Source organism: Lepidochelys olivacea (assembly GCF_965140295.1).
Source record: "Lepidochelys olivacea isolate rLepOli2 genome assembly, chromosome: 10".
Lineage (NCBI taxonomy): Eukaryota > Metazoa > Chordata > Testudines > Cheloniidae > Lepidochelys > Lepidochelys olivacea.
Genome location: NC_140420.1, coordinates 17995477 through 18022926, shown reverse-complemented (window position 1 = coordinate 18022926; position 27450 = coordinate 17995477). Strand labels below are relative to the sequence as shown.

At 42.6% G+C, this 27450-nt stretch overlaps 2 protein-coding genes across 3 annotated transcripts in view; one reads left to right on the top strand and one right to left on the bottom strand.

Moving 5' to 3' along the window:
* Positions 1-9922, top strand: part of TMC5 (transmembrane channel like 5) — a 49583-nt gene extending 39661 nt beyond the window's left edge. Inside the window, exons 19-24 of the mRNA XM_084641426.1 lie at positions 777-950; positions 2751-2829; positions 5309-5395; positions 8472-8573; positions 8891-8933; positions 9642-9922. Of these exons, the coding sequence (XP_084497552.1) occupies positions 777-950; positions 2751-2829; positions 5309-5395; positions 8472-8573; positions 8891-8933; positions 9642-9757 (601 nt within the window). The 3' untranslated portion in view covers positions 9758-9922. The remainder of the gene's footprint in view (positions 1-776; positions 951-2750; positions 2830-5308; positions 5396-8471; positions 8574-8890; positions 8934-9641) is intronic.
* A 2258-nt stretch (positions 9923-12180) lies between these two features.
* Positions 12181-27450, bottom strand: GDE1 (glycerophosphodiester phosphodiesterase 1). 2 transcript variants are annotated; one of them, XM_084641424.1, is made up of 6 exons: positions 27140-27450; positions 22735-22910; positions 21798-21903; positions 20910-21002; positions 18421-18632; positions 12181-17816 (listed from the first exon to the last, which is right to left on the bottom strand). In XM_084641424.1, the coding sequence occupies exons 1-6, from the start codon at positions 27371-27373 to the stop codon at positions 17669-17671; spliced, it is 969 nt and encodes a 322-aa protein (XP_084497550.1). In that variant the 5' UTR covers positions 27374-27450; the 3' UTR covers positions 12181-17668. The 2 variants fall into 2 exon arrangements, with proteins under 2 accessions (XP_084497550.1, XP_084497551.1); XM_084641425.1 differs by lacking the exon at positions 20910-21002.

The following is a 27450-nucleotide window of genomic DNA, read 5'->3' as shown; positions in this document are numbered from 1 at the left end:
TATGCCAGTCTATGGGAATTGCTTCATCATGCTGTTGCTGAATCAATCAGCAGATGGCACATTCCTGATGGCTCCATGCTGCCAGATGTTATCTTGTTCTTTGGTTCTCCCATTCTTGAGGCTGTTGGGTGGATTCCAGTCTGCCCTTTGGGGGTCCTCTGGTTATTTCCACTTGACGCCTTCTTCAGCCGATGGACACTGGATTCTTAGGCTGGCACCTCCCTGGTCATTCAGTTATTATCCACACCAAGCATCCATCCACATACATCCTCTATCTCTGTTTTAATCACAATTGTTAATCCAACAAAAGGGCGGGGAGTCTCTGGGTTCTGTTTCTGTTGTTACTTTGAGTCTCTCTCTGTGTGAATTGCTTTGAGAACAGACTCTGTCTTAGAATGTACTAACACAGTTAGCAGCTTGCAAGTTTCACACAGAGAGGGAGAGAAACAGTACCAAAAACCAAGAGACCTCTTAATTAGTAATACCCTGGAATTTAAACTCTGGGGAATCAAACTCATTTGTGATTTTAATACAGAACTTCTTTAATATGATCCAACAACCAGTGTAAAAACTCAAACACAGACATGCAGCAAGCCCTCTATCAGCTAAGATTTGCTCAGGCAGTTACACTTTAGTGAGTTGAACTTCAGGCAATCTCCCAAGAAGACCTAGTACTCAGCGGCAACAGGTGTAACTAACCCCAGGGTGAGGTTACAGAGGCCCAGAGGAAATGAACTAGCACTTTTTAAAAAATATACTTTGTCTTGTTTTTCCAGGCGGACACCTTCAAACCAGTGTGGTCCGTTCCAAGGCTTGACCTCCATAATTGATGCTGTTTCTGGGTGGATACATATATTGGACAGCTATTCTGGCTCGAAATGGGTGGTGTGGATTTATCGTAACTTAATTGGAAGTGTGCATTTCTTCTTTATCCTCACCGTCATCGTCCTGTAAGTGTCCATACATTAAACTAGGTGGGGTGGAGAAAGTGAGGGAAACTTCTTCATGAGGTGATCATTTTCTGTGATGAAAATGCAAAGGACATTTTAAAGCTTCATTGGTGGAAACAATAAATCTATTGGAATTTAGTGAGAATTTGTGGTATGTGAATAGAGACGCAAAGACAATTTGTTCCATTTTATATGAGGTGCTCAGAGCTCTTTACAAAGCAACCTCACTCTAGCCTTATGAGAGACCATTCTTCAAGTACACCCACTTCATTGGGTATCCAGATTTACAAAGCCTCTTCCCACTAGTGCACTTAAACTTACAAAATAAGCAAATCATCTTGGGTACAACTGATAGAATGGTTTGTTCTTCCAGTTTGAAAGGTAAGCAAATTGATAAGTAAAGGGGGCAGATTTACAAAGGCCCAAATGACAGGCCGGGCTACACTATGAATGTTTGCCAGTATAGTAACGTTGATTAGAGGGTGATTTATTTTTGGTGACATTTTTATACCAGCAGATGCCCTAGTGTAGATGCAATTACGGGTGGCAGGGGAAGGGGGTCCTTTTGCTAGCATAGCTTCTTTTGTTTCGAGGAACTAGTATAAGTTATGCCAGTATAGAAGGTTTGTTTGGGTTGCTGGCACTGGTAAACTTTTACTAGGCTGTGGGCCAACACTGCAAAGCCCTTTAGTGCCAGAGATGCAGCTTATATTAACAAAAGGAGTTCATTTGCTGATATAAGCTGCATCTTCACTGGGTTTTGCTGGCAGAGCTTTGTCAGTTAGGGGGGTGATTTCCTCTTCCCCTTCCTTCCCCTCCCATCCCACCACCTCCACATGCTTCCAACCAATGTAGCTATGCCAGCAAAACTTTGTAGTTTAGACCTGGCCTATGTCTGTGCTACAGACTTCTGCTGGCATAGCTATGTCAGTCAGGGGTGTGATTTGTAACTAGCACAGCCTGTGCCAGAAAAAGTCCCTATTGTAGGTGCAGTTATACCAGTGACACTGTGCTTTTTACCTGACAAGCTTGGTTAACTGCTGTACCGGAACAAAGCATGGGTAGGCTGGTATAGCTGTATCTGCACTAGGAGCTCTTTGCTATTTTATACTGGCATTCCCACACCCCAGCAAAGCACTTCTAGTGTAGATTTGGCCCTAGTAGAGACCTGGCTTTGGCACGTAATTCCCATTGGCACCTAACTGCCATTTGTGCCTTTGAAAAGCTCTCCCAAAGCAGTTACGGGTTTTGCCCAAGACTCCATAAGTCAGCAGGAAAATTGGGAATAGTAGATAGGAGTCATTGCTCCCAGTCTCATAGTCCAATCACATTCCCTTCTAAGAGTCAAATCCTGATCCCATAAAAAAATCAATAACAAAACTCCAAGACATGCCAGTGGAACCAGGATTTGCCTCTATGTGATAGTTACTAAGGTTCATGAACTGGCAGGGGAAGGGGAGGGACGGTGCCAAGAACTGGTACAAGGTTGGTTGAAAACAATGGATTCCTGTCTAGAACTAAAAGGTACCTTGTGGTGTTGACCTGCCTGCCTTGTATCTGTGTAAGAGCCCATAGAGCTTTGGGTCTTTCCCAATAGAACTTCTGGCCCATTTAGTATTTGCCTGACATTACTCATAAGTGGGACAAGGTGGGTGAGGTAATATCTTTTATAATACTGCATATTACTTACAAATAATCACTGTGTAAAATGAACAAGAGCTCTTCTTGTTTGGCAGTTATTTGGAAGAGAAGCATCACCCAAAATAAATACTTCTGCGCTGAACTTTCTTTTCCTTTCAGAATGATCACATATCTTTACTGGCAAATCATAGAAGGAAGAAAGATAATGGTCAGACTCCTGCACGAGCAAATTATTAATGTAAGTTTGTTTTTCAGGTTTCTATTATTTAAATAAAAAAACAGGCAGCAAACACGTTAGCTGGTTTCCCCATGTCTGTTGCATACGACGCGTGCACGCAGATAGGTTTCTGTTTTAGCACAAGTGCGAAGAGGAAAAAATCTCCCTACATACACTTGACTAATCAACTCTGTATGCAGTTTATTTTAAAGTTATGCAGGGCATTACATAATTTGTCAGAGGCATTACTTGAAGCAGAGGTGTGGTGTCAGATGGCTAGGTGTCAGGCTATGGTACTTTCAGGATTAATAGTCTGATCCAGCTCTGCAAACTGTGTGTCTTTTTGTTAGATTTGGTTTCTAAATAGACAGAAATTGCATTGGTGGGTATAGTCTTCTCAGTGCAAATGCCATTCCCATTAATGCTAATGTCTAATAGGACAGTAAAGCCTGGGTGTTGTAAAAAAAACACCATAGAGCAGTTGCTTTATTTTCTTTGTGAAAATAAAAGTACAATTAGTTTTACTTTCGTAAATATGATTTTTATGCTTTTTGATGGGTATGTGTGAGGAGGGGTCTGAAGTTCATCATCCCAAAGGCTTTTGTGACAATAAAGACAGACTTAGAGTAGCACCTTGAGTTGTGTGAAAGTTTTGGGTCATGCGCCCCCATCCCTGAGACTTTGGGCTAAGCAGGATTTGGTTAGTCTGGAGAGCTGGCGGGCTTGCTAGGGAGAGGGCAGTAGCTGCCAGAGCTGACTCACTTTCTGAAGCTGGGATGTGGGGCCTATTTTCTGCATGTCAAGTCTGTGTAGAAGTGATCTTGGGTGAAATTCAGCAGTTGGCGAAGGTCCTGTGTATGCTCCTTGGGCGCAAGAATAAGAATTATCACGTGCCAGGGAGGTGGCCTCCATGCTGGCTCCGAATGTACTGATATGTGGGCACCACTGGATCTGTTCTAGTGGCCCAGACCACCCTGATGGAGGCAGAAAGATACAGCCTGTTGGCTAGAGCAGTGACTGCAGAGGGGCTGCACTGCAGGCTTCCTGTCTGTCTGCCTGCAGCTGGAGGAGATGTTTTCATCTCTTCTCCTCTCCCCCCCCCCCCCACTTCCCCTGCAGGGTAGCTACGTAATCTGTTTAATCAGATTCCTGCAGGATTTGAGACAGTAACTATATGCATAACAACTCCCTCTTCTGCATTCTCTCAGCTGGCTTTGGGAAAGCTAATGCTTCAGGCTGCTTCTCTCCCCGCCTCCTCAGTAAACCTTTGGGGATACAGCCCACCTAGAGATAACAATTTTGACTAATGGAGTTAGAATAACTTGGGTCTGATCTACTCTGGGAAATTATTCTGCTATACATATGCCAGTCAATTTCTGTTATAGCTGTGCCAGCATAACTCTTGTGTGGACAAGATATTCTGGAATAAATGTGATTTTATTCCACAATTATTCCACTTCGATTGTAATTGCTATCCTGGTCAATTTCCCTGTGTAGACAAGCCCTGCGATTGCATTAGGACTAATATGCACACTCAGGTTACTAACTGTCATAAATATAAAGGGAAGGGTAAACCCCTTTGAAATCCCTCCTGGCCAGGGGAAAGCTCCTCTCACCTGTAAAGGGTTAAGAAGCTAAAGGTAACCTCGCTGGCACCTGACCAAAATGACCAATGAGGAGACAAGATACTTTCAAAAGCTGGGAGGAGGGAGAGAAACAAAGGGTCTGTGGGTCTGTCTATAGTCTGTCTTTGTCGGGGATAGACCAGGAATGGAGTCTTAGAACTTTTAGTAAGTAATCTAGCTAGGTATGTGTTAGATTATGATTTCTTTAAATGGCTGAGAAAAGAATTGTGCTGAATAGAATAACTATTTCTGTCTGTGTATCTTTTTTGTAACTTAAGGTTTTGCCTAGAGGGGTTCTCTATGTTTTTAAATCTAATTACCCTGTAAGATATCTACCATCCTGATTTTACAGGGGGGATTTCTTTATTTCTATTTACTTCTATTTTTATTAAGTCTTCTTGTAAGAAACTGAATGCTTTTTCATTGTTCTCAAATCCAAGGGTTTGGGTCTGTGGTCACCTATGCAAATTGGTGAGGCTTTTTATCCAACATTTCCCAGGAAAGGGGGGGTGCAAGTGTTGGGAGGATTGTTCATTGTTCTTAAGATCCAAGGGTCTGGGTCTGTAGTCACCTAGGCAAATTGGTGGCTTTTTACCAAACCTTGTCCAGGAAGTGGGGTGCAAGGTTTTGGGAAGTATTTTGGGGGGAAGGACGCGTCCAAACAGCTCTTCCCCAGTAACCAGTATTAGTTTGGTGGTGGTAGCGGCCAGTCCAAGGACAACGGGTGGAATATTTTGTACCTTGGGGAAGTTTTGACCTAAGCTGGTAAAGATAAGCTTAGGAGGTTTTTCATGCAGGTCCCCACATCTGTACCCTAGAGTTCAGAGTGGGGGAGGAACCTTGACACTAACATTCATTTTTTTTCTTTATTCTAGGAAGGAAAGGATAAAATGTTTTTGCTTAATAAATTAAGTGCACTGCAGACATCAAAACTAGGCCCACCAAAAGGAGAACAACAAGAGGTCAGTTCAAAGGCGTGGGTGTTTCCATGTTCACATTCTTTAGATAAATAATCATAAGGCCAGAAGGGAACCCTATCTATGAACTGCTGATTTTATAAATCAATCACCATTTTGGGGTACATCCACTCTAGTTGTTAACACCTTTGCAAAGGTTAGTCTGGACAATGCCAATGCACTTCTAACTTACCTGGGGGATCAGCCTAAGGTAAAAATCTCAAGTAAAGACAATCTCCCTGTTGGTGTTTACAAAGCCATAGGTAAAACCTTCCTAACAGAGATGTGGTGTCACACCCGCAAAAGGGCTCATCCATTCTCAGGCCTCCTATAGACTAGGGGAAAAGGTGCTTTCCCCTTCACCGTCAACTGAGCTAGGTCACAGGAGCTTATTACTCCACAGAAAACCCCATTCAACATGAATGTGGACAGTTTTTAATACCTTTTGGCTGGAATATAATAGGTCATGGTTAGCCTGAACTGGGGTTTTCAATCTTTAAATGAGCTCAGCTGAGTTAATTTGACTTGAAAAAAGGACCCTTTTTTCCTAGCCTAGACAAGGCCAAGGTAAGAGTCCGTCCCTAGAGCGGATTCAGCCTGGGAGAATTGTTCTGATGTTGATATGCTATACCTGGTGGTTGTGTATTGTCACTCAGTATCCTGCTGGGATAGATGTATGGAGCTCTGAAATAAGACAGGAATATTCCTGTCTAATTTCTTTTTACCATTGGGCTGGTTAATCACATGCTGTATCTTCAAAACTCTCCTCTGGGCTCTTTAATGCTAAGACCACTTGTTTCTCTGTTACAGCCATTCTGCTTTTCTTTACAGATTCCCCTCTCTTCCTATGTTACCCCCCACAAAGCCACCAGAAAGAAAGGGAAGCAAGCTAAAAAGATAGTAAAAGAGTAAACAAAGGAAAAGAGACCAAAGACACAAAGAAGAAAATAAACTCTTTTTATCTCAGGAAGCTCAGTGCATCCAAATTCTCAAGCAGCATAGACAGAGCAGGCCACTTGCTACAGCTTCTAGTGCAGCTGCCCAAGCTCTGATGTCTTTCCTCTGCAATGCACAGTTCTCTTCTATTCCACCTAGTTATTTGTATCGAAAGCAATAAAAGATTTTTGTGGTAACCGATGAATTGTCAATGTAACTCTAGAGGGCCAAATATGCCAATCCAGAAAACAGGAGACAGACCACCAGCATAGCATAGTGGTAAGAGCAAGGAACTGGAACTGAGATCTGAATTCTGTTCCTGACTTGCTGGGTGGCTTTGGGCAAGTAATTTACATCAGTGCCTCAGTTTCCCGATCTGTAAATTGGGGGTTATGAGATTCACCTGTCATTGAGATTATTTAACAAAAGGTTCTGTACAGTGTATGCCAAAAGCACTATTGTTATTTCACAATATCTCCACGAGATGGAGACAGAAGCCAAATAAAACTTTGTAGCACCAATTCTTGAATAAAAGGTACTGACCTGCCTAAGCAGACCTGTTTGCATCATCTCCAAGCCAGCTGGAGATGCCTGTCCCTGAGCTAATGAACTCAAAGCACTTTGGAGGACAGGATTAGAGTTCAAAATTATCTTAATAAATTGCACGATGGGTTTCAAGTCAACAGATTAAATTCAGTGAAGACAAGTGCAAAGTATTACACCTAGGAAGAAAAAAATCAATTTGCCCAAGTACAAAATGGGGAAGCAGTACTGCTGAAAAGGATCTGGGGGTTGTAGTGGATCGCAAATTGAATATGAGCCAACAATGTGATACAGCTGCAGAAAAGGCTAATATAATTCTTGGGTATGTTAACGGGAGTGTCATATGTAAGACATGAGAGGTAATTGCTCTGCTCTATTTGGCACCAGTGTGGCCTTAGCTGGAGTATTGTGTCCAGTTTTTGTCACCACACTTTAAGAAAGATGTGAACAAATTGGAGAGAGTCCAGAGAAGAGCAACAAAAATGAGAAAGGATTTAGAAAACCCGACTTACAAGGAAAGGTTTAAAAAAAGCTGGGTACGTTTATTCCTGAGAAAAGAAAGCCAAGTTGGGGGGACCTAGTAAGTCTTCAAATATGTTAAGGGCTGTTATAAAGAGGATGGTGACTGATTTGTTCTCCATGTCCACTGAAGGGAGGAGAAGAAGTAATAGCCTTAATCTGCACCAAGGGAGATTGTGGTGAGACAAACTATAAGGATTGTTAAATACTGGAAAAGGGTATTAAGGGAGGTTGTGGAATCCCTGCCACTGGAGGATTTTTCAGAGCAGGTTAGACAAACACCTGTTGGGGGGGTCTAAGTTTACTTGGTCCTGGTTTAGCGCAGGGGACTGGATTAGATGACATCTCGAGGACCCTTTCAGCCCTGCGATTTCTATGATTCTATAAAATGTTTTGAGGGCTGTTCTCTAACTTGTGATGGCAGGAATAGCGTCGCTCAGTGCTTCACAGAAGGAGATTTTTTATTTTTCTTTTCTTTTCTTTTTTCTTTTTCTTTTTGTATTTTCAGTGGAAAATACAGTGGGGAGATTTATATACATAGAGGACATGAAACAATGGGTGTTTCCACTGAATGCATCCGATGAAGTGAGCTGTAGCTCACGGAAGCTTATGCTCAAATAAATTGGTTAGTCTCTAAGGTGCCACAAGTCCTCCTTTTCTTTTTGCGAATACAGACTAACAGGGCTGCTACTCTGAAACATGGGGAAATAGTTTTACTTGTGTAATGATCCATCCACTCCCAGTCTTTATTCAAGCCTAAGTTAATTGTATCCAGTTTGCAAATTAATTCCAATTTAGCAGTCTCTCTTTGAAGACTGTTTTTGAAGTTTTTTTTTGTTGAAGAATTGCCACTTTTAGGTCTGTAATCGAGTGACCAAAGAGATTGAAGTGTTCTCCAACTGGTTTTTGAATGTTATAATTCTTGACATCTGATTTGTGTCCATTTATTCTTTTATGTAGAGATTGTCCAGTTTGACCAATGTACATGGCAGAGGGGCATTGCTGGCACATGTTGGCATATATCACATTGGTAGATGTGCAGGTGAACAAGCCTCTGATAGTAATCTGATGTGCTCTCTTCCAGAGGAGTTCATCTTTGTACCAGCCATCTAGACAAGCTGCTCTGCAAATGACAGCCTCCCTAGAAAGGCCATTTGGGAGAAATGGAAGAGACTTCTATGCTGAGGTATGATAAGCCAGCCAAGAAGGGTACTTGTATGGAACATAGTAGTTTTCATTTGGATGTTGTGATGATAATAGGACCTCCGCAGTTTGCAGACACTACTATCCACCCACCTCAAAAACTATTTTTAATATAAAAATGTACCAAGAAAAGCTTTCAGAACAAAACCCAACTAGTTCTTCACAAAGCCACATAAGGTTGGCAGAAGCAAAGGATACGTTTAAGTGATCAAAGTTTGCTTTTAAACATAAAGGTAACAGGCATATTGGTGGGAACACATGGAAGTAAATATTCTGATTTACTATGAATTTTGTTTTCAGTCCTTCTCTGCTGGGATACCAGAAAAGACTGGCCTTTCTCCTGGTAAGTAATAACTCTCAACACAGAGAAAACAACTCGAAGAAGTTCAGCTCAGTAAGATTTTGAAATGCAGTAGGTTAAAGCACCAAAATGGCTGCAGAATTCTGTCTTACTCCGATGAAGGGCAGGAACAAATAATCAGAATAGGCCATTAAAGCTAACATCTTCAGAAGCGGACATTGGGTTTTCATGCCTCAGTTTTTGAGTGCTCAACTCTACATCTTGGGCTCCACTTTGGTACACCCTTAGCTCTACTTGATTCAACGGGAGCTGTGTGAGCTTAGCGCCTCTGAAAATCAGGCCCAAGCTGTGTCATAGAATGTGATGGGGCATCCAAAATCAGTGGCTACTTTTGAAATGTGGCAGAAGACTTATCTGTACCTGAAAAGTGAATTCCTTGAAACAAATGAAACTTCATGTCCTCTTAGGGGAGTAGGTCTGGAGGGAATACTGTATCACAGTAAGGGATGTACTTCACTTTGCATTTCAAAGAGGGTTATTAAGTGTGTATGGTGGCCTAGAAACCTTCACACAGCCAGAAGCAAGGCAGGCATAGAATCTCACACACGAGCTTGATCTGGCTTGCACACACACGTATCTTCCTTGTACTTGAGAGATGGTTTAATTTAACAGCATAGGCACTTCCTGACAAATGGAGGGCTAACGTTATATGTGCACTCACCAAATCAATTTTACTTCCTTTGCTAAAAGCGGACTCAGAAGGACACCGACCAGCGATTTCTGAGACCCTTGCACTGGCTCTGAGAGCCAGACAACAGGCTGAATGGGAAATACAGGACGATGACAACAAGGACTTTAGACCATGAACTGTACAAAGCAAATATAAATACGAATTGCTAGAAGTACTTCTACCAGAACCTTACTGTTTTGCAGTAATGGCTGGAAACCCATTGGAAATGACTGACTTTTTCAAATAAGACGCTAAGGGAAAAAATTAAAGCAAGAACACATCAGAAAATGCACTTTGTCGATTGCAGTTTAAATTTTACAATTTCATAGTAAATGAACTGTACTGTTTTGTTTTTAAAAAATGAAATCTTGATGATAGCAGACCTCTCTAGCTTCTGCTATGAAATCTTTTGCTGAAATATAGCAAGTGACCACCATTCATCAGGTTAGGGAGGAATTTTTTATTGTATCAATGTAATGTGTGTCTAATGACAAATGTAAATTACAATTCTACAACCCTCGATGGTATTCTTATACTTGACTTGCTTTGATCTGGCTGTTCTTAGCTGTATTTTTTAAAAACAGAAATGAAGTATTTATAAAATAAAAAGGATTCTAACCTATTTAAAACTATTTGTTACAGTAAATTGTGACCCAGAATGGTGAATATAAAACTGTTTGTGTGAACCTTATTGCTCTCAGTCTCTCTCTCTTCACAATTCAGATTACTCATCTTTTGAGCCTTTTTTGACAGAGGTTAAAGTGTCATTCTGGAATGGCTATAATGCAATAAACTCTAATCTTGTCAGCCAAGTTGTGGGTTTTTGTGTGTTATGACTTCACAGCTGCAGATTTTACCACTTACACCAGCTGCCCCAGAAATCCTTTTTCTTCATATTTGTGGCAATTCCAGCTGCCACCTGGTACATGTTAAGCTACAAGCACACATTGGAAACAAAGTGTCAATAGCACCTCGCTATTCCAGCATGCACTGGAAATATTTGTTGGGGATTTTATCCAGGTGATTTTGGGCTGCATGTTGCACTGCTTCTTTTGTTGCAGCAGTCTGTGCCACCTGCAGAGCCCGAGCCTGGCTATGCTGTCCATCTTAATTTGGTTCTCATATCTTAGATACTTTTAAATGTCTACCTTTGGCATCTAGTTTTTCCAACTGCTTTCCTAATGTAAGAATTACCCTTCAGTGGGGTTACTGTTGTAACTGTTTCTCTGGGAACTTATTTCTTCTGTTGTTGTCATCTCACATCTCCTCCCCTGCCCAACTCATTTCCCTGGATTATATTTTTTGCTTTTTCTTTATATTTGTTTCCTACCTAATACAATAGCATGAGTGTGCTTGAGGCTTCAGGAAAAAATCCAGACCTGCCTCAAGGAGCTTACAATCTAAGCTAGCGCTGGAGAGATGCAACAGCTGAAGGTGTAGGAAGAGGACAGGCTTTACACAATGAAAGACTGAAGTACTGTGTTGCTAGTGTACACCTCGTGCTGGGGCCTGATGCATACATATTTAAGTCTAGGCTTTGTTTTGCAGTGGCAAAGTCTACAACTGTTTATTTGCAAAATGCATTCAGCCCCAACTTAAGTGAACATTCCAGAAAAGAGTTTTCTAGAACACATTGCAATTCTCATATCTGCTCCACCCCAACGGCCTAAGATGTTTTTTATAATTAAAATAAAACTGAAAGATAAAAATCCTGAGCCAAGGTCCGCAGCTAGTTCTAAAGTGAGGAGTAACATGTCTCCTTCCAGAACCAAGTACACAAAAACAGCAGCTTGTGACCCAACTGCCAAATCTATTCAAGTATATGACCTTAATGCCCGCTAGGAAAGATGCTTTTTTCCCTCCACCATTAACATTACAAAATTGAGTAGGCTTGCCCCATTTAAGATAACTTCACAGTAGCAAACCTACGTGTGCTTTACTTGATCAAAGTTTAAGAAGCTTTAAGGGAAAATATTTTCATTCCACTGTACATCTTGCTCATATGGGCACCGGTCCACTTACAAAAGATGCTCAACTCCACTCTGCCAGGGTACTGCTGTGTTAAAAGACTGTCATACAAATTATGTGCTGTCATTAACTTCTTACCTGAGGTATAGCTTCTGTAAGAATCAACATCTTGTCCACTACAGTAATGGTATAGTGCCACAGGCAGTGTTTTAAAGTATTTCTTCAGGAGGAAAGCATCAGACAACCTTAAGTTGAGCAAGCTATATTTGGAAGATCATTGTTTATAATGGCAGAAGAAAAGAATACTAGTCTTTTTCCACTTAATGGCATTCAGCTCCATGACTTTTAATTAGAAGGTAGTGTAAGGACAGCTACCAGACAAAATAGCTCATACCAACTCACCTTACAATAAGATTAGTACAGATTCTTTAGTCTCAGTCTAGGAGTAGTTAATGAGGAGGCAAGTGTTACAGCAGAATCTATGTAGAAGTAGCTACATCTTAGTAACTTGGATCGGGGAAAGGAAGCTTTCTGCTTAACATTAGTTACGTTTTCTACAGACCTCTGAATGAAGGACACAAGAGAACAAACTGTCACTTGAAGAGAATATTTTATTAAAAGTGGATTCAGCACATACGTGTCTATACTGTTACCAACCATGCTACTCTTCGGGAGATGTCTTACAAGTTCAGCCTTTGATTCACTGTGCAATGGCTGGCTTGAACCAAGGACTAGGTTGAAGACAGGCTGGTAAGGCTGAGAAAGAGTAACTCTTGAAAATAAGCAACCTTTGTCAGTTCATAGAAGTTCCTCAGCAGGGACTTGTTTTACAGCTATTGTCCTACCACAGATGCAGTACACAATTAGTCACTGCTGCTGTAATACGCACATGAGCACCTATCCTTTCTTTAATCAACTTTTAGTTCCTATATTATATGCAGCTTTCATCTGAATCAAGTGGTACTATATAGAACTGTATACACAATTAGTTATTGGGCACAAAACACTGACTTTACCTAATCTATTGAGGTAGACTTTAATCCCTGATTGATCATATGAGATATGCTATAGCCTATGAAGAAAGTGATTTCACCCAACAGTGACATGTAGCATATGAGTATCAGGCATCATTTAAATACAAAATAGAGTGAATTGGAAAGTTGATCCTCTCAGTCTGTTATCCTAGCTTTGAGAGGGAATGCTACTCAATTCCCACCACCTGAGTCTCAAGAAAGTGACTCGCCACTTGTGCAGTGCTGTATCTGTGCTGACAGGGGAAGGTGGAGTTCTAATGCAAGAGGCTAGCATGCATGCTCAAGTATGCGATCACCTTTTTAATCTGAAAGTAGATAGTTACACATCTATTGGTTAAAAGTTAGCCCATTCGGCTACATCTCAGTGGTCACCAACAACAGCAGGTAAACAACTGCTTTTAAGTCTGGTTTTAAGTCTCTCTACTTTTAAATGACATGGAAGTGACATTTTGTCCTGGAGGTAAGGCATAAAATTGATACTTGGGCACCCTTTATTTTACAATAGTTCTATCCCCTCCCCACACATGCATCCTTGCAGGGCTGTGCCATTCATGAATTCTCTCCTTGAGCTACAGGTTCCACCCAGGGTGCAGCTACGCCAGTTTGATCATTTAGTGGTACTCATAAGAACAACATTAAGAAAAGGTATCAAACCTACTCTCATGGATGCTACTCATAATACATGATGCATACCTGCCACACTATAAACTAGCCCTGAACTGTCTGACTTGTTTATTGCAAGTCTAAACCACTCTGATTTTTACAGAAGTGTGAACCCAGATAAGTAGGAAGAAGCCCAGGGAAACAGCAGCAAGGGCTAAGACAACACACGCCCTGGCTGCATGTTATAGAGTCCCTAGGCTGGAACCCAGTGTCGAGCGCGGGCTTGGGTTCCCCTACCAGCCACAGGGCATTGGAGATGTCAGCTGGTCCAGAAGGACTGCGATTTCCCCAGAATGGGAGGAACTCAGAGAGCTGGCTGAAGAGCCAAGCCTTGAACCAGAAGCTGCCACTCCGAGAGCAAGAGAGGCTACAGACTGAGAGACGACAGGTAGAAAGAGCACTGAGGATGGCACAGCACCTGACAGAACTAATCCCCAGGACGGCCACGAGCGGTGAAGGAACCCAGTCACAAGTGGCCAGGCAAAGAGTCACCCCGATACAAGGCCCTGTGTGAAAGACTGTGCAACAATTGACCCAGATACAAGGGGAGGTTGAGAGACCTGAGCGGACTGTAAAGGAATGCATAAGGTGTTCACACCCATACAAGCACGTGTGGAGAGCCATAACAGAAAGAGGGGACAATGGAGCCACAGTACGCAGAAGCCTTTTTTGCAGAGAGCACTTGTAACCTCCCAGACTGGACTCTAGAGTCGGTACCCCTGCAGAAGAGGACTGACAAAAAGCAGGGACAGATCCAGCTGATGCAAGTGCTGGAGAACCAAGAGAGGCAGTGGGAGGCACATGGGTACCTGCAAGACTATTTGACACGGCTGGCTGAACAGCACCTGTATTTATTTAAGGTCCTGTGGGAAGAAATTAGTAGAGGCTGCAGGGAATGAGATTGGAAGGGAGGTGCCAGGGCAAGGAGGCCAGAGGCTAGCCAAAGCAGTCTTATGCCTACATATGCCTAAAAAAGGAAATGCCCCTACTTCTACAGGGACAAGAAGCCTCACCCAGAAGGCAGGAAAACAAAGCCCTAAAGAGTCCTACCTGTGGGGATAGGAAAAGGAGGGGCATGTTTTGCTTGGCTACACAAGGTACTTCTGGGGGGATTCTGTGCCCCTGTGGGGGCGCACAATTCATATGGCCTGCATTTTTCTGTGCCCCCTGTGCAGAAAAATGCAAAAAAAAAAAAATCTGCTGGGGAACACATGCCTCTTCCCCAGTAGCGCATCTGTTCCAGCGTGCCTGGCGCAGCCTTGGGGGGAGGGGGGAAGAGGAGGCTAGGCATGCGTGATCACCATGGCGGGTGGGAGGGAGGGAGGCTGGGCATGTGTGTGTGCGCCACTGAGAGAGACTGTCCCTCTCCCTTGCTACTGCAGCTCACTGGCATGGAAGGGTAGGGCTTTTTATTCTGCAGGAGGTAGGCTGGGGCACAAACGTAGCAGCCCTGCCTCAGTGAATTGATTCATTCTCTGAGGCCCTAGCAGCCTGACTGTGTAGTTAGTAACACTGTTAAAGTTGCTGTTGATGGTTAATTGATCTCATTCTCTGAGGCAGAAATGTAGCAGCCTGACAATGTTAATGTCGCTATTATTAGTTAACTGTTCCCGTTCTCAGTCAATTCCCCCAGGAGCATAAAACCTGTGAAAGTTTTAAGGCCCCTACATTGCCAGAGTGATATAAAGGAGCCTTATTATAAATGACAGTAAGGGAATCTGCAGCGAGGAAGATCTATGTGCTCACTTTTTTCCTGTGCCAAAGTGGCACAGTGGGGTTAGGTTACAGCTCAGGATTTATGATACTTACCCATTTAAAAAAAAAGAAAAGAAAAGAAAGAAGAAAAAAAAAAGACTGAGGGCAAATAAAACATTTACCAAACAGTCAATAAAATGTCAGGACAATCAGAACCAAGCCCCTTCCCAAAGTACCCAGCCAGGTCCAGAACGATGATTAGCAAAACTGTATGATTTTCATGTGTGAAAGTCTGAGCAATTTAAAATGACATTCTACTTTTCTTTCCTTCTTTTTTTTCCTGTTTGGTGTTCTGCAATGTAATTTAAATGAAAATCTAGGATTATAACTGGAATGCAGGGTATTAGTTACCGAGTGTTTGTAACTTAACTTTCATGTGTTTAGGAAATGCTGAATAATAGTATTGTGATTTTTCTGTATTGTAGTTGAAATAAAATCACCAAAACAATTGAAACTGGTGTGATTTTATTGCATTATTTTGACAAATTATGCAGAATTTTTTGCTGCAGAATTTTGAATATTTTAGCGCAGAATCCCCCCAGGAGTAAGAAGGGATGCCCACATATGAGCTATGAGGTGAAGACTAGCCCAGGAGAAGGGGCTGGACAAAAGAAGGCCAATTGGAAGACTACTGCTAACACAACTCAAAGAGTTTGCTTTGGGTGTTGTAAGCTTGGCCATATAAGGGGGCACTGCCCTCTTAAGAAAGGGCGGGATAGCAAAGGGGTATTTCATAGACTCCAGTGAAATAGATAATAAAGAGGGGGTGTCCAGGGACCAAAGCATGCCAGAGACTGTCAGAATAGAGACAGCGGCAATCACTATGGAGCCGGCAGGTGGTCATCCCACACACCCAAGACGAGGTAGTAAGGAGGTTAACAGATGACTGGGGTGGAGAGGGCCCACACACATAGGAACGAACACTGAAGCAGAGCAAATTATGGTGGGAACTCAAAGCCTGAGGGAGCCCGTGGGGGCAAGTGAAGGAGCTATAGGGGAAGCTAGCAGTAGCAGAGCAAGCCCTGTGAATAGCTGAAGAAGATCTGGAGTTCCAAAAGGAAAAGTTTAGGATTGCCCCGGACGACCAGCATAGTTTGTGTCTCCTGGTGGAGGAGACTGAACAAGAGAGGGATGACCTGCGGACACAGCTCAGGGAAATGCAGGGCAGGAGGCCACCACAGCCCTGTGGGTTGTAGGCCGGAGGAACAGAGTATGTGATGGGATGTCCACCCCACACAGGACTGGAAGGGGTGAAGATGACCAGGCAGGCCAATTGACTCCCCAGGCTTCATCTGCAGGAGGAGCTAGGGAGCAGGGGTTCATTAAACCAGGCCCAGCTGGGCAGGAACAGGCGGGGCCTCTATAAAGTCCAGGAGCTGAGAGTAGAAGGGGCTACAGGGAGGTAGTCTGCAGTATTCCTGTGAGGAGGAAGGTTGTAGGAAGAAGCCCAGGAAAACAGCAACAAGGGCTAGCACAGTACAGGCCTTGGCTGCATGTTATAGGGTCCCTGGGCTGGAACCCAGTGTAGAGGGCGGGCCTGGGTTCCCCTACCAGCCACTGGGTAGTGACACAGAGCACTGGAGACATCAGACAGACAGCTGGTCTAGAAGGACTGTGATTTCCCTGGAAAGGGAGGAACTGAGTGACCTGGCCGGAGAGCCAAGCCACAAACCAGAAGATGCTGCAGGCTGAGAGAAGATGGGTAGAGCAAGTGCTGAGGAGGGTACAGCACCTGGCAGAGCTACTCCCCATAGTGGCCAGGAGGCTGTGCCATGAGTGGTGTGGGAACCCCGTCACAAAGCCCTTCTATCCCTTTATCTGTGTAAACAATTTAGCAGCAGCAACAAAACAAAAGAAGTGTTTCAGCTACTGCTTAGCCTATGGCTAACAGCAGCTCCACAGCCTCTGTTTAGGAATAATGATTCAGATATAGCATCATCAGGAGGAAGAACCTTTCTAACCTCCCTCACCCCTTTTTAAGGTCAAGTTTAAGACTGAAGTAAAAGGAGATACTCAAGTTTACCCACAAGGTTTTAGTGCAGTATTTGCCCAGAAGAGAGACACCTATAGTCTCTCCATACTGTAAGAGTACAGAATATCCATCCTTTCCAGCCTGTTAGAGAGTGAAAATACTTCACTTCTACATTAACTGACCATATTGTATTCAAAGTTATGGTATGGGAATACACCTACCATCTGCTCTTAAGATTGCGGTAGAGGTACCCCCCACTATTACTTATTTGAGGAGCAGATTGTTTAATTTACAATTTAAAATTAGGCCTTCAAAAGCTGCTGGCGACTTAAAATCAAGGGTTACATCAAGTAAAGAAACAGTTTGATTAGATGACTTATAAGCCACCTGCCTGTACTACTGGTTACCAAATCATTTGATCAAAACTGATAGAGGCACGCAACATTTCTCCCCAGCACTAATGCTGATTGTGACTCAGCCTCTGTCTAGTAGTGTGACAGAAGGGTTTGCTGTGATTAAAGATCCAATCATACAGTACAAGCAAAAAACCCAACCTATGTAAGCAGCTTCATCTGCATTTTTGGAGCCCTCTGGTGCTGAACTCTGATCTGCCTGAACCAGGATGGCATATTTAAGAGTCCCATACAGCATAAGTCTAATAGTGAGGATCACAGTCCTCTACCAAGCTGTCTGTGATGTAGCTGGTCTCAAGGATGGTCTCATAGTACATTTTTTCTGTAAATGTGTTCACTGTCCAGCCAACCACTTGAACGCCTCGTGAAGACCACTGCCTCACATACTCTCTGTAAAGAACAAAGATGCTGTTAGGAGAACACCAAGACTACCATGAACACAGGCTAAAACAAATAGCTTTCCTATACAATATACATTCTCCACAGCAGGGGTAGTCAATTATTTTTTTTGTAAAGGTCCACATTTCTAGGTTCAAGTATAGTCAAGGTCCAGATGCCAGAAAAAACAGTAATAATGATAATAAGTACTTAAGACTTCTTTGTCTGTTCAAAAACATCTGGAGGTCTGGATTTGGCCTACGGTCTGCCTATTGACTACCTGCTCTGCAGTGACCACATTCCACCTTTCTACAATATCTCTTTACAAACAGGCAACAGCAACAAATTTCCCTCTTTTAACTTAAGGTGTAGCACTGGGGGTAAAAATATGAATGGGGAGGACAAAGATTATAAATATGAAAAAATAAATTGCATATATTATTGAAGAGGAGACCTGTTTAAAACAGCACACAGTACGCTCACTAGAGATTCTGGTGTTCGTGTACATGAGACTCTTCTAAATCATGGTCTCACTTTACCTCTTCCTCCCTATTTTATTACACGATTACCTCTGGATACGTTAGCTCCTCCTGAAAATGTATGTTTCGGCACTTACTGTGAAATGTAATTTTTCTGCATGAGGAAAGCTGAAACCCCACACAGGTACCACAAGAAGTTGTGCAAGCTCCAGTCCAGAATGATGTCCATCATCATATATCCATAATGCTTCCAAAAGCAATCAAAACGAGGCTTCCCATCTCCAAAATGACTAAGGCTCCAGGGCCTGTGTGTTAACGCTGTAACAACGTTCCTATCAGATTGCCTCATCTGGAAGACCAAGGTGAGAAAGTTGTACTTAGCAGATGATGCCAAATTGCCAGGGCTACACTCTAGATTAGATGGATGGATTTGAATTATTACCTGATTTGCAAACAGGAACATTTGAAGATGAAGGGATGAGAGGCACTAGTTTGTGAATTTGCACTTCTAGCAGAGTTCTTTTTCCTCCAAGATGTTGTTTAACCTGGTTTTGAAACTATTTATTGTAACTGCTTGTATTGTTTCCCTTGGTAATCCCTTTATTGAACAAGTGACACTTATGTTAAGGCTTGAATCCTACATTGCTTGTGCACACAAGACTCCCATTTAAGTCAATGGGAGTTATCTGTGTGCAAAGAAGGTAAGGTAGGGTCCTTAGTCTCAAACTTTGACTTGCTAGAAGTTAATGGTTGACATGCAGATACTGACAAGTGTACAACTTTAGTCTCTGTATAAATACAGCTTAGCATGCTGTTTAGGAGGCTACACAGTTTAGTTGGGGATTGGGTCCTGCTTTGAGCACGGGGCTGGACTAGATGACCTCCTGAGGTCCCTTCCAACCCTGATATTCTGTGATTCATCTAGACCAGTTTGTAAATTCTCTAAAGGTTGTTTGACCCAGTGTGTTCTCACTGACTAAGCTGTGTTTAAATTAAACAGACTGAACTGTATTGAAAATCACTTCAGCAAATGCCAATTTAACACTACCAAATACAGAGTTTCAAAGAGCAGTTTCTGAAACTTAGTGTCTTCAATTTTTCTAATAACTAGGATCTACAGATTGCCACATAATTATAACTGGTCTGTGTTCTATCATTTATTTATTTTATTATACACACAGATGAAATGCAAAGCCTTAATAAAGAATTTTATCTTAATATCCCAAATCATTAATGGAAAGCGGTTTAATAGTTCAAATTTGCCAGTGCATTTATATTAATGCAGTTTCCCCTACACTTACTAAAGAGCCTGTTTCAGGTAATACCTTGTGATGTCATCAGCTGTTACAGAGCAATCCTCTAACCCTAAACCGAGGCCTCACAAGTAAACAGAGGAAACTGAATTTCAGCTATTTAACTTGAGGCTCTTGACTGCTATTAAGTAGCATAAGCCCAACACTGATGTTGTTTTATAAGACCCAAGAAAAGTGTTTTCATGCTATTTAAATGTTTAGACCTGGACGTTTCCTTGCACGGCTTACATCCCAAACATTGCAACATCCTGCTAGTGCAGGAGGTAGAGTGTGAACAAATCTATCTTCACTAGCCAAGCTTAGTGAAGCATGCAAAATAACAAACAGCATAAATGGAAAATGAGGAGTTAGAATTAACTATTTTTTAACTTTAATAAGGTATTAATACAAATAGAAAGTTACTAAAAATCTTAATTAAAAAACAAACACACACAAAAAACTGACCCTCATACTTCACACAGGTCCCCATTGTTACCAATCTCTTAGCCAGGAACTTATGCATCAGTGCAGGCATGTTTAATTTCAGCTCCACCCCATCCTGTTGCAGAGCAAGCAGTAAAATGAAATTAACAATACACAAAGCAGTACTAGTATCTTGCTTCAAGTGTGTTGTTAATTTCACTTTACCACTGAGCTTGAAGCAGAAGAATGGATGGAAGGACAGTAAAGCAACAAGGGATTGGGAAGGGGAAGTAGCTGAGACAACGAGATAGCAAAGGAAGAAGCAAGGAAAGTAGGAAAATATGGAACAAAAGGGAAAGACTCAAAGGAGGAGGACAAAAATAGAGAAAAATTCAGGAATGCCTATGATTCTGTAAGGTAAGAAGGGAGGGGAAATAGCTGAGCAAGGGAACCATGCACACGGAGGAAGGGAATGACAAATAATGGGAATTAGGAGACAATTTATTTGAATATATACTAAACTTCTATAATAATCTGACACCGGTGTAATCTGTTAATAGATACCTTGGCACCTCAGTGTCAATATCACTTAGTGTCAATTTTAAGCTAATGAACCTTTACCAGTGTAATTCTTAGGGGAGGGGGAGTTATTCAAGATTTATCTAATCAGTATGGAAGGGTCTGACAAGGTGGCAATGGTGAGTGGGGGTATATGAGGATTGAGAATCGAATACCCCAGTCCTCCCCTCATTTCAACACCGACTTTTAAGTGTGTTCTTAATTACTTAAGAATGATCCCCATGTACTCTGGAGTTGCACTTCTCCACAACAGCATACTCATCGTATTACAGTGATTGTGACGTGGTGTACATAAAACTAAAAAAACAAAATAAACCTTTAGGAAGTTTTACCTTATAGACTATCTCTGGTATGAAAGAGCAGACAATGCTACTGTTGTACAAACGAGGATATTCCAGATAGAGGAGTTTTAGGGCATCAACTGCCTATCAATGAAAGATAAATACATAGAAGGAACATTGTAGTTTAAAGAGTTCATTAGGATACAGAAAGACCGCACTAAAGTGCGTTGTTGTTTTTCCTGGGGGGTTGGAATTAGAAAGGGGAAGGAGGAAAGCAGCATTTAAGTTTGTCTACAGCTCAAGGTCCATAGACATTGTTTGTTATGCAACATTCATAGACTGCAGCATAAAAGGATGTACAGTATTTATCATACTGTGCATGCCTCAGGCAGAATGCTTTCAATAGCCAGGAAGTGTGCTAAGAGATACACACCCCTGACAAGGTCTATTGCTATAAAACATTTGCAGCATTAACTGTGGTTTGGTTTTGAAAGAAAACTTTTTTTCTATATATCATGTCAGAGAAAAACTATACAGTTTATGAACAAGCCAACCATTACCTACCAAAAGTACGCCATGTCATGATGCTAACTACTACAGACAAGCAGGATAGCCCATCGTGATTTCTCTTCTTCCACACAACTAGGTGGCAGGGAGGACACAGTTATTCATTCACTTAGATTCAGTGCATGCTTGTGACATTACCAGAGCCCAACATACCAGTGAGCCATGTTCTAATTACGCTTGTCAGCGTCCTTGTTCAATGGAATGGAAAGAATAAAGCATGAAAAAGTTGTCTCAGTTTTATAAAACCAAACTTAACTTTCTGCAAAAACAGGCCCAAGACCTCTCTCACTGAAGTTAAAGGGAGTAGTGCCATGGACTTCAATGGGAGCAATCCAATGAAATGGTGAGTGAAGCATTCTTAGCAAAAAATACCTGATTTGCATGGCCTTTGACATCGAAGTAGATAATGAGGTTATAATGCATACATTCCATAACGGCTTCTTTCAAAGTTGGTACTTTTTCACCACGGAAATCTCTCCTACAGAAAGGTATGAAAAGTTCAGTGGAACGCACCCAATCCAGGAGAACTCCAAGAACAAAGAGGAAGGAAAGATTCCATTTGAACTGTGCCGAGGTGTAGAGTATATTAAATTAAAAACACCAAATGTATAAACTAATGGAGATCCCTCAAAAAAAAAAAAATCATTCACAGTAACATTTTAGGAGACTTCTTCTTGTACATATTCCAGCAAGTGTATATATTTCTTTGCCTACATTTTGCAAGAATGGAAATAATTAGCACCTTATGTCAAGATCAAAGGTCTTATCTGAGACGTTCTTAGAACTCCAAGTAATTCCTTTCCAACAGTTTAACCCTTATGTTTTAGAAAAAATGAGTCATCCCACCATTCATACAAAGATACAAATGATCATTTAAATAAACAAATCTAATCAAGAGATGTGTCAATAAAATTTACTTTAGAAATAGCTACCCCAGTAAGCTTTGAAAAGTAGCAATAGTCCCAATATATCAAGTGTTTTTCAGACCAAACCCTGTCCTAAAAAGCGTTTGGTCAAGATTAATTTGAGATTAACACTGCTTATGCATTAGATGTTGGAGAATCTCATCCTTAAAATCAAAATCATTCAGTTCTGCTTCATGGTTCCCACTCCAAGAAGGGGCAAGGAGACAGATTCTGATCTGCTTCCAACATGGGTAGGAGGCACAACGTGTGTGTTAGAAAGTTTCAAGGGGTTTTTAGTCACAGATGGGTCAAAGTCAAATTTTATTTATGATGGTTGTTTTGGTACTGTAGAAACATTTTCAGAAACAAGTAGAAGTACTAGTAGACTGTTGCTGATCATTTACCATAGTCTATGTTTTGCAGATGGATTAAGCTTCCTAATTTCTTCAAACGTAAAGTCACGTAAATTCCCAGACCCATCAGTTGTTCTTTCTACTGTATCATCATGCATTAGAATGGGAATGCCATCTGCAGTGAATTCAAGGTCTAGCTCCACGCCTGTGGCTCCATTCTTAGCTGCCTTTAAAACAAAAAAGAAAGACAAAAACTATTTAAATATAAAGGTGGGTGCTACAATGCTTACTTTGTATTCTAATACAGATGCCAGGCTACTATATTCTCTAAGATTTGTCAGCCCACAAAACACAGTGGGCTTTAGCTAAATTCTTATGAGGCCTGTATTTATAGATCTAATATGAAGATATGTCCTATACTCCAAATGGTAAATTGCTGAGCAAAATACACATGAAGGGAAGGAACTCAACCCTATCTCTACCCCACAGCCAGCTGGTGATGTCCTGGTTACCCATGGCCTAGCCACAGTAAATAAATTAGATGGATTTATCCTATCAGGATAAATTAGTCAGGGCAATGGATCTTAATTGGGAAGCAGTCCAGGCTTGTGGGAATTTGGCTGAGTTAAGGTGGAAACCAATTATCTTGGGCCAAGTAACCAAGATATGTAATAGAAGAGAATTTGGCAACTTACTTTTCTACCACGCATAGCAGGCATGACATGGGGCAACTGTTATTAACAGCAGAGGAAAAGGATCCCTCACTGTGGCTTTTTTTCTCCCCTGAAAAAAATTCCTAGTCTATCAAATACCAGGTATTTTAAATATAGACTTCATACCATATTTCTTTCTCTGATGATAGATTGAATTAATCCCTTCATCCAATACAGTATTTGAGATCTTAAACATTTCTATTGTAAAATTAAAATGGAAGAGATTCCCATTCTCCCTTTTTGGGCGGGGGGGGGGGGGGGGAACCCAGCAACTTTGTGAACAAGCTTTATATCATCTGGTAATTTTTACTTGAATTTGAAATAAATTACATAATCTCAGTTTCAAGATAGTGGTGGCAGGGACATTCTGATTGACATGAAAACAAAGACAAATTTAATCAAATCCCACTTGATTTTATGAAAACAAGAGAATAAAAGTGAGAGTCTAACTTCAGATAATCATATCTGCAAAAAAATTATTTTAATTTATTTGAGACAAGATCAAAACTAGAAAATCGGAACACTGTTTTCAAGATGGACTACTAGATTACAAGTTTTAGCTGCCTGTGGGTAAGTGATTGGAATTTGTACCCTTCTCCACAATACTGGGAGATAGTGGGATCAGTTTCTATTGTACACTTGCAAGTTCATAAAATCAGAGAGCTACCTGGATCTTAATGTTAACTGTACACATACAACTTTTATACAACAGTCATCAAGGAGACGAGGCAAGATTATGATTAAGTAGGAAGGTGGTCCACACAATGAAAAGTTGAATACCCTTGATCTAGAATGATCCTGTTTTATCTTCTTGTTTTATAGTACTTGCCCAATCTTAGGACAGGCCTTACAGAATTAGAGAATGACTAGCCCAAGACATCCTAAAACTGAATTTTTACAATACAGAGGGTGGAAAGCATGCATAGTTTTTGCTCTTGACTAGTCCATCTTCCCTTCTTTTGCTCATCCCTTTTCTTCCCCATTCCCAGAAAGATATGCCTTTTGTACAGATCTCCTGTTTTCAGCACTTAAATGGTGCTGGGCTTATATTTACAGGATATGGTAGCTCAGTCACAGAGATGTTTTGAGATATTTAGCAAGAAGAGTTTGACTACTGACATTTCCAGAATTTTCTTCCCTTTATCTCCTTGGGGAGAAGTGTAGCCTGAGTAGCTGAACAACACTGACGTTAGAATAGTAAACAGCATCTACCCTGTAATTTCCAAATTCATTCTGTTGTGTACCAAGTTTGCTCTGGAGTGTCTTGGGCAACAGTTGGTTACTATATTTACACAATGATTCACAAGTATGTACATAATAATTCCCCTGTTGTTTCTGTTTGGTTTTAGCTGCTCTACTTAATCACTATGGTTTGTTGATTAGTTTGCACTACTCACTCCCATTTGCTTGTAGTCTTTTATTTGTTTATAACACCTTTAATTGCAATCTTTTGCTTGATTTCAGGCAACAATTTGTTTATGATTTTTAAAAATGGAAAAACAGTAAGTGTTGACATTTTGATTGTTGTGGAATTTTACTGCTATGATTTGATTTCTGGTGATATGTACTCCCTGCAGATATTCCTATAAATAAATTTTGCTATTAAAATTTTAAAACAAAAATATAGTCAGTCATACAGTGTAAGGCTAGAAGGGACCACTAGATCATCTAGTCTGACCACCATATCACAGGCCACCAACAGCACCCACATACTAAATCCAGCAATGGAAATGAGACCAAGTAAATGAGACCCACAGGAGATTGAACTATTCTCTGCCACAGGCTGAGGACAGGAGGGACTGAGGTGCATCAGTGCTTGAGGCCACTGCAGTGGCACAGAAATGATTAAATGAGGTACACCCAGATAATCTCAGCAAGTGACCCACATGTTGCAGACGAAAGTAAAAACACCTCAAGGTCGCTGCAGATTTGACCTGGTGGAAAATTCCTTCCTAATCCACATATGTGAATCAGTTAGACCTGAGGCACCTGAGCAAGAACCAGCCAGCTACACATCTGAAAGAGACAGAATACTCAGTGCCAGGTCAGAGCCCTGGCCCACCCTGCCCAGTGTCCAATCTCCAGCTGTGTCCATCCCTGATGCTTCAGAAGGAGGAGATAAACCTCCCAGAATACACTGGGAGGGAAAAATCCCATCCTAGCCACTGGGGCGTTGCTGGCTGAAACCCCAAAGCATGAGTTTTAGGAACATCAGCTGTGCCCGCCACCATCACTTTCCTCCCTTTCATAATTTGACAAGTGAAGGTATTCTTTATCGAAGACATTAATACATTTTATAAAATTACCATTTAAGTTGTTGGCATCTCTTTGTTAGAATTATTTGGAATTGGATGTGAAAAAACAAAATTGGATTATTCTGTTCGCTACTATGCCAAACTGATTTAAAAGCAAAAGAAGTAATATACAGTTTTTACCACACACCTATTTCTGCTGCTCATAGCTTTCTCAAAGAACAGCCAAGTGAAACCAGACCACTCTTTCAGTTTCTATTATTCAGACCTCTGAGGGAGGCAGTGAAACTGACAGGAATTTGGTCCAGTTTAAGTTTCTGCTGCCTTGAAAGCAGAGGGGGGAAGTAGAGCTATTTATTCCAAATACGACCCCAAAATTGGAGTTTGTGGAAGTAGCAGAAAGCCCGCCCCGGTACCATCCTGGCAGCAGCTGGGATGGCCCTGCATCTGTTAATGTCATATTGTCCATAATTTTCTGTCTCTCCCCGCCACTGACTATTTCAAGTTGGGAGGCACCTCCAGCTGAGAGGACCCCTAGAACAGTGTTTCCCAAAGGGTGGGTCATGACCCAGTGAGTTGCGATAAAGTTCTCGATGGGTCACAGGGACCTAGGCAAACATACACTTCTCCCAACCCAGTGAGGTGAGGGAAGAGTTTGGAGAATAAGCCCATTATGCACTCACCCCATAACGGGGGCTCCTGTCCTGCAACACTGGGCCCAGCTCCCCGCTATGGGCATTGCAACCTGGTACATGGAGTGGCAATGCCACTTCTGCTTGGCTGACTACCCTGTCAAATACAAGGGGCACTAGGCCACAATGCCACTCACCCAAATTTGGTCCACCTGCTCCTCCTGAGTGGCGCTATGACCCCATGTGCCAAGTCGCCACGCCGGGGAGCAGGGCCCAGCCCCATGGGACAGGAACTGCCACCACTTCACTCTTCAACCCCCCCACTCCCAGGGCCTCCCCTCCCCGCCAGGCTGGGATTAGGGTTGCAGTGCCAGATTAGAGGGTGTATGGACGTAAAGGTGGGTGGCAAAACGCAGCTGGTGGGTGGCTTTAGTAAAGAGTTTGGGAACCATGGCCCTGGCAGGTACTGCTATGGGAGGAAAGGGGGGCAGGGAAGCCAAGGACTGAGGAAAAGTAGATGGTCCAGGGGGTGAAGAACAGTAACTCCTAGCACCCAAAGGGACACGGCTCCTGGGGGTCCTGTCCCAAGATTAAGGCAAGGGCCTCAGGGTCAGTTGGGTGGGCCAGGTGACTCCTGGAAGGGGTGGGGTCTCCCAAAGGACAGGGTCCCCACGGAGCAATACCTCTGGGGGCGGGGGAGCACTCCTGGGGGCAGGCAGAGCGAGGGGTGCAGCAGGCTCAGTAAGAAGAAGGTAGGGGTGTGCTAGCAGGGGGAGGGGCTCGAGGGGGGCATCCCAGAGGTCCCCCCGGGGGGGGTGTCCCAGAGGCCCGCGGGGGGGGGGGTGTCCCGGTGGCTGACCTGTCTGATGGCCGCCAGCGTGTTCTCGGGCGCGTCGTGCCCGCCGCCGCGGTGGGCGATGCGGGCGGCGATGCCGCGCGGCTGCAGAATGTGCTGGGCCCGCGGCAGGGAGACGGGCTCCAGGCTGAAGAGCCGCAGCGCCAGGTAGAGGCCGCACGTGAGCAGGCAGGAGAGCACCGGGCTGCGGCTCAGCACCAGCAGCGCCCCCAGCAGCGCCGTGAAGGTGCCCAGCATAGCGGCGGGAGAGGGGATGGGGAAACCCCCCTCACGAGCCGCCGGTCCGAGCCAGGGCCGTGATCACACAATCACCC

Coding starts and splice junctions, on each gene's coding strand:
- GDE1 (XM_084641424.1), bottom strand. CDS start 27,373: ATGCTGGGCACCTTCACGGCGCTGCTGGGGGCGCTGCTGGTGCTGAGC. Junction 22,911..27,139: donor CGCTGGCGGCCATCAGACAG/GTCAGCCACCGG, acceptor TTTGTTTTAAAG/GCAGCTAAGAATGGAGCCAC. Junction 18,633..20,909: donor TACCAGAGATAGTCTATAAG/GTAAAACTTCCT, acceptor TTGGTCTTCCAG/ATGAGGCAATCTGATAGGAA.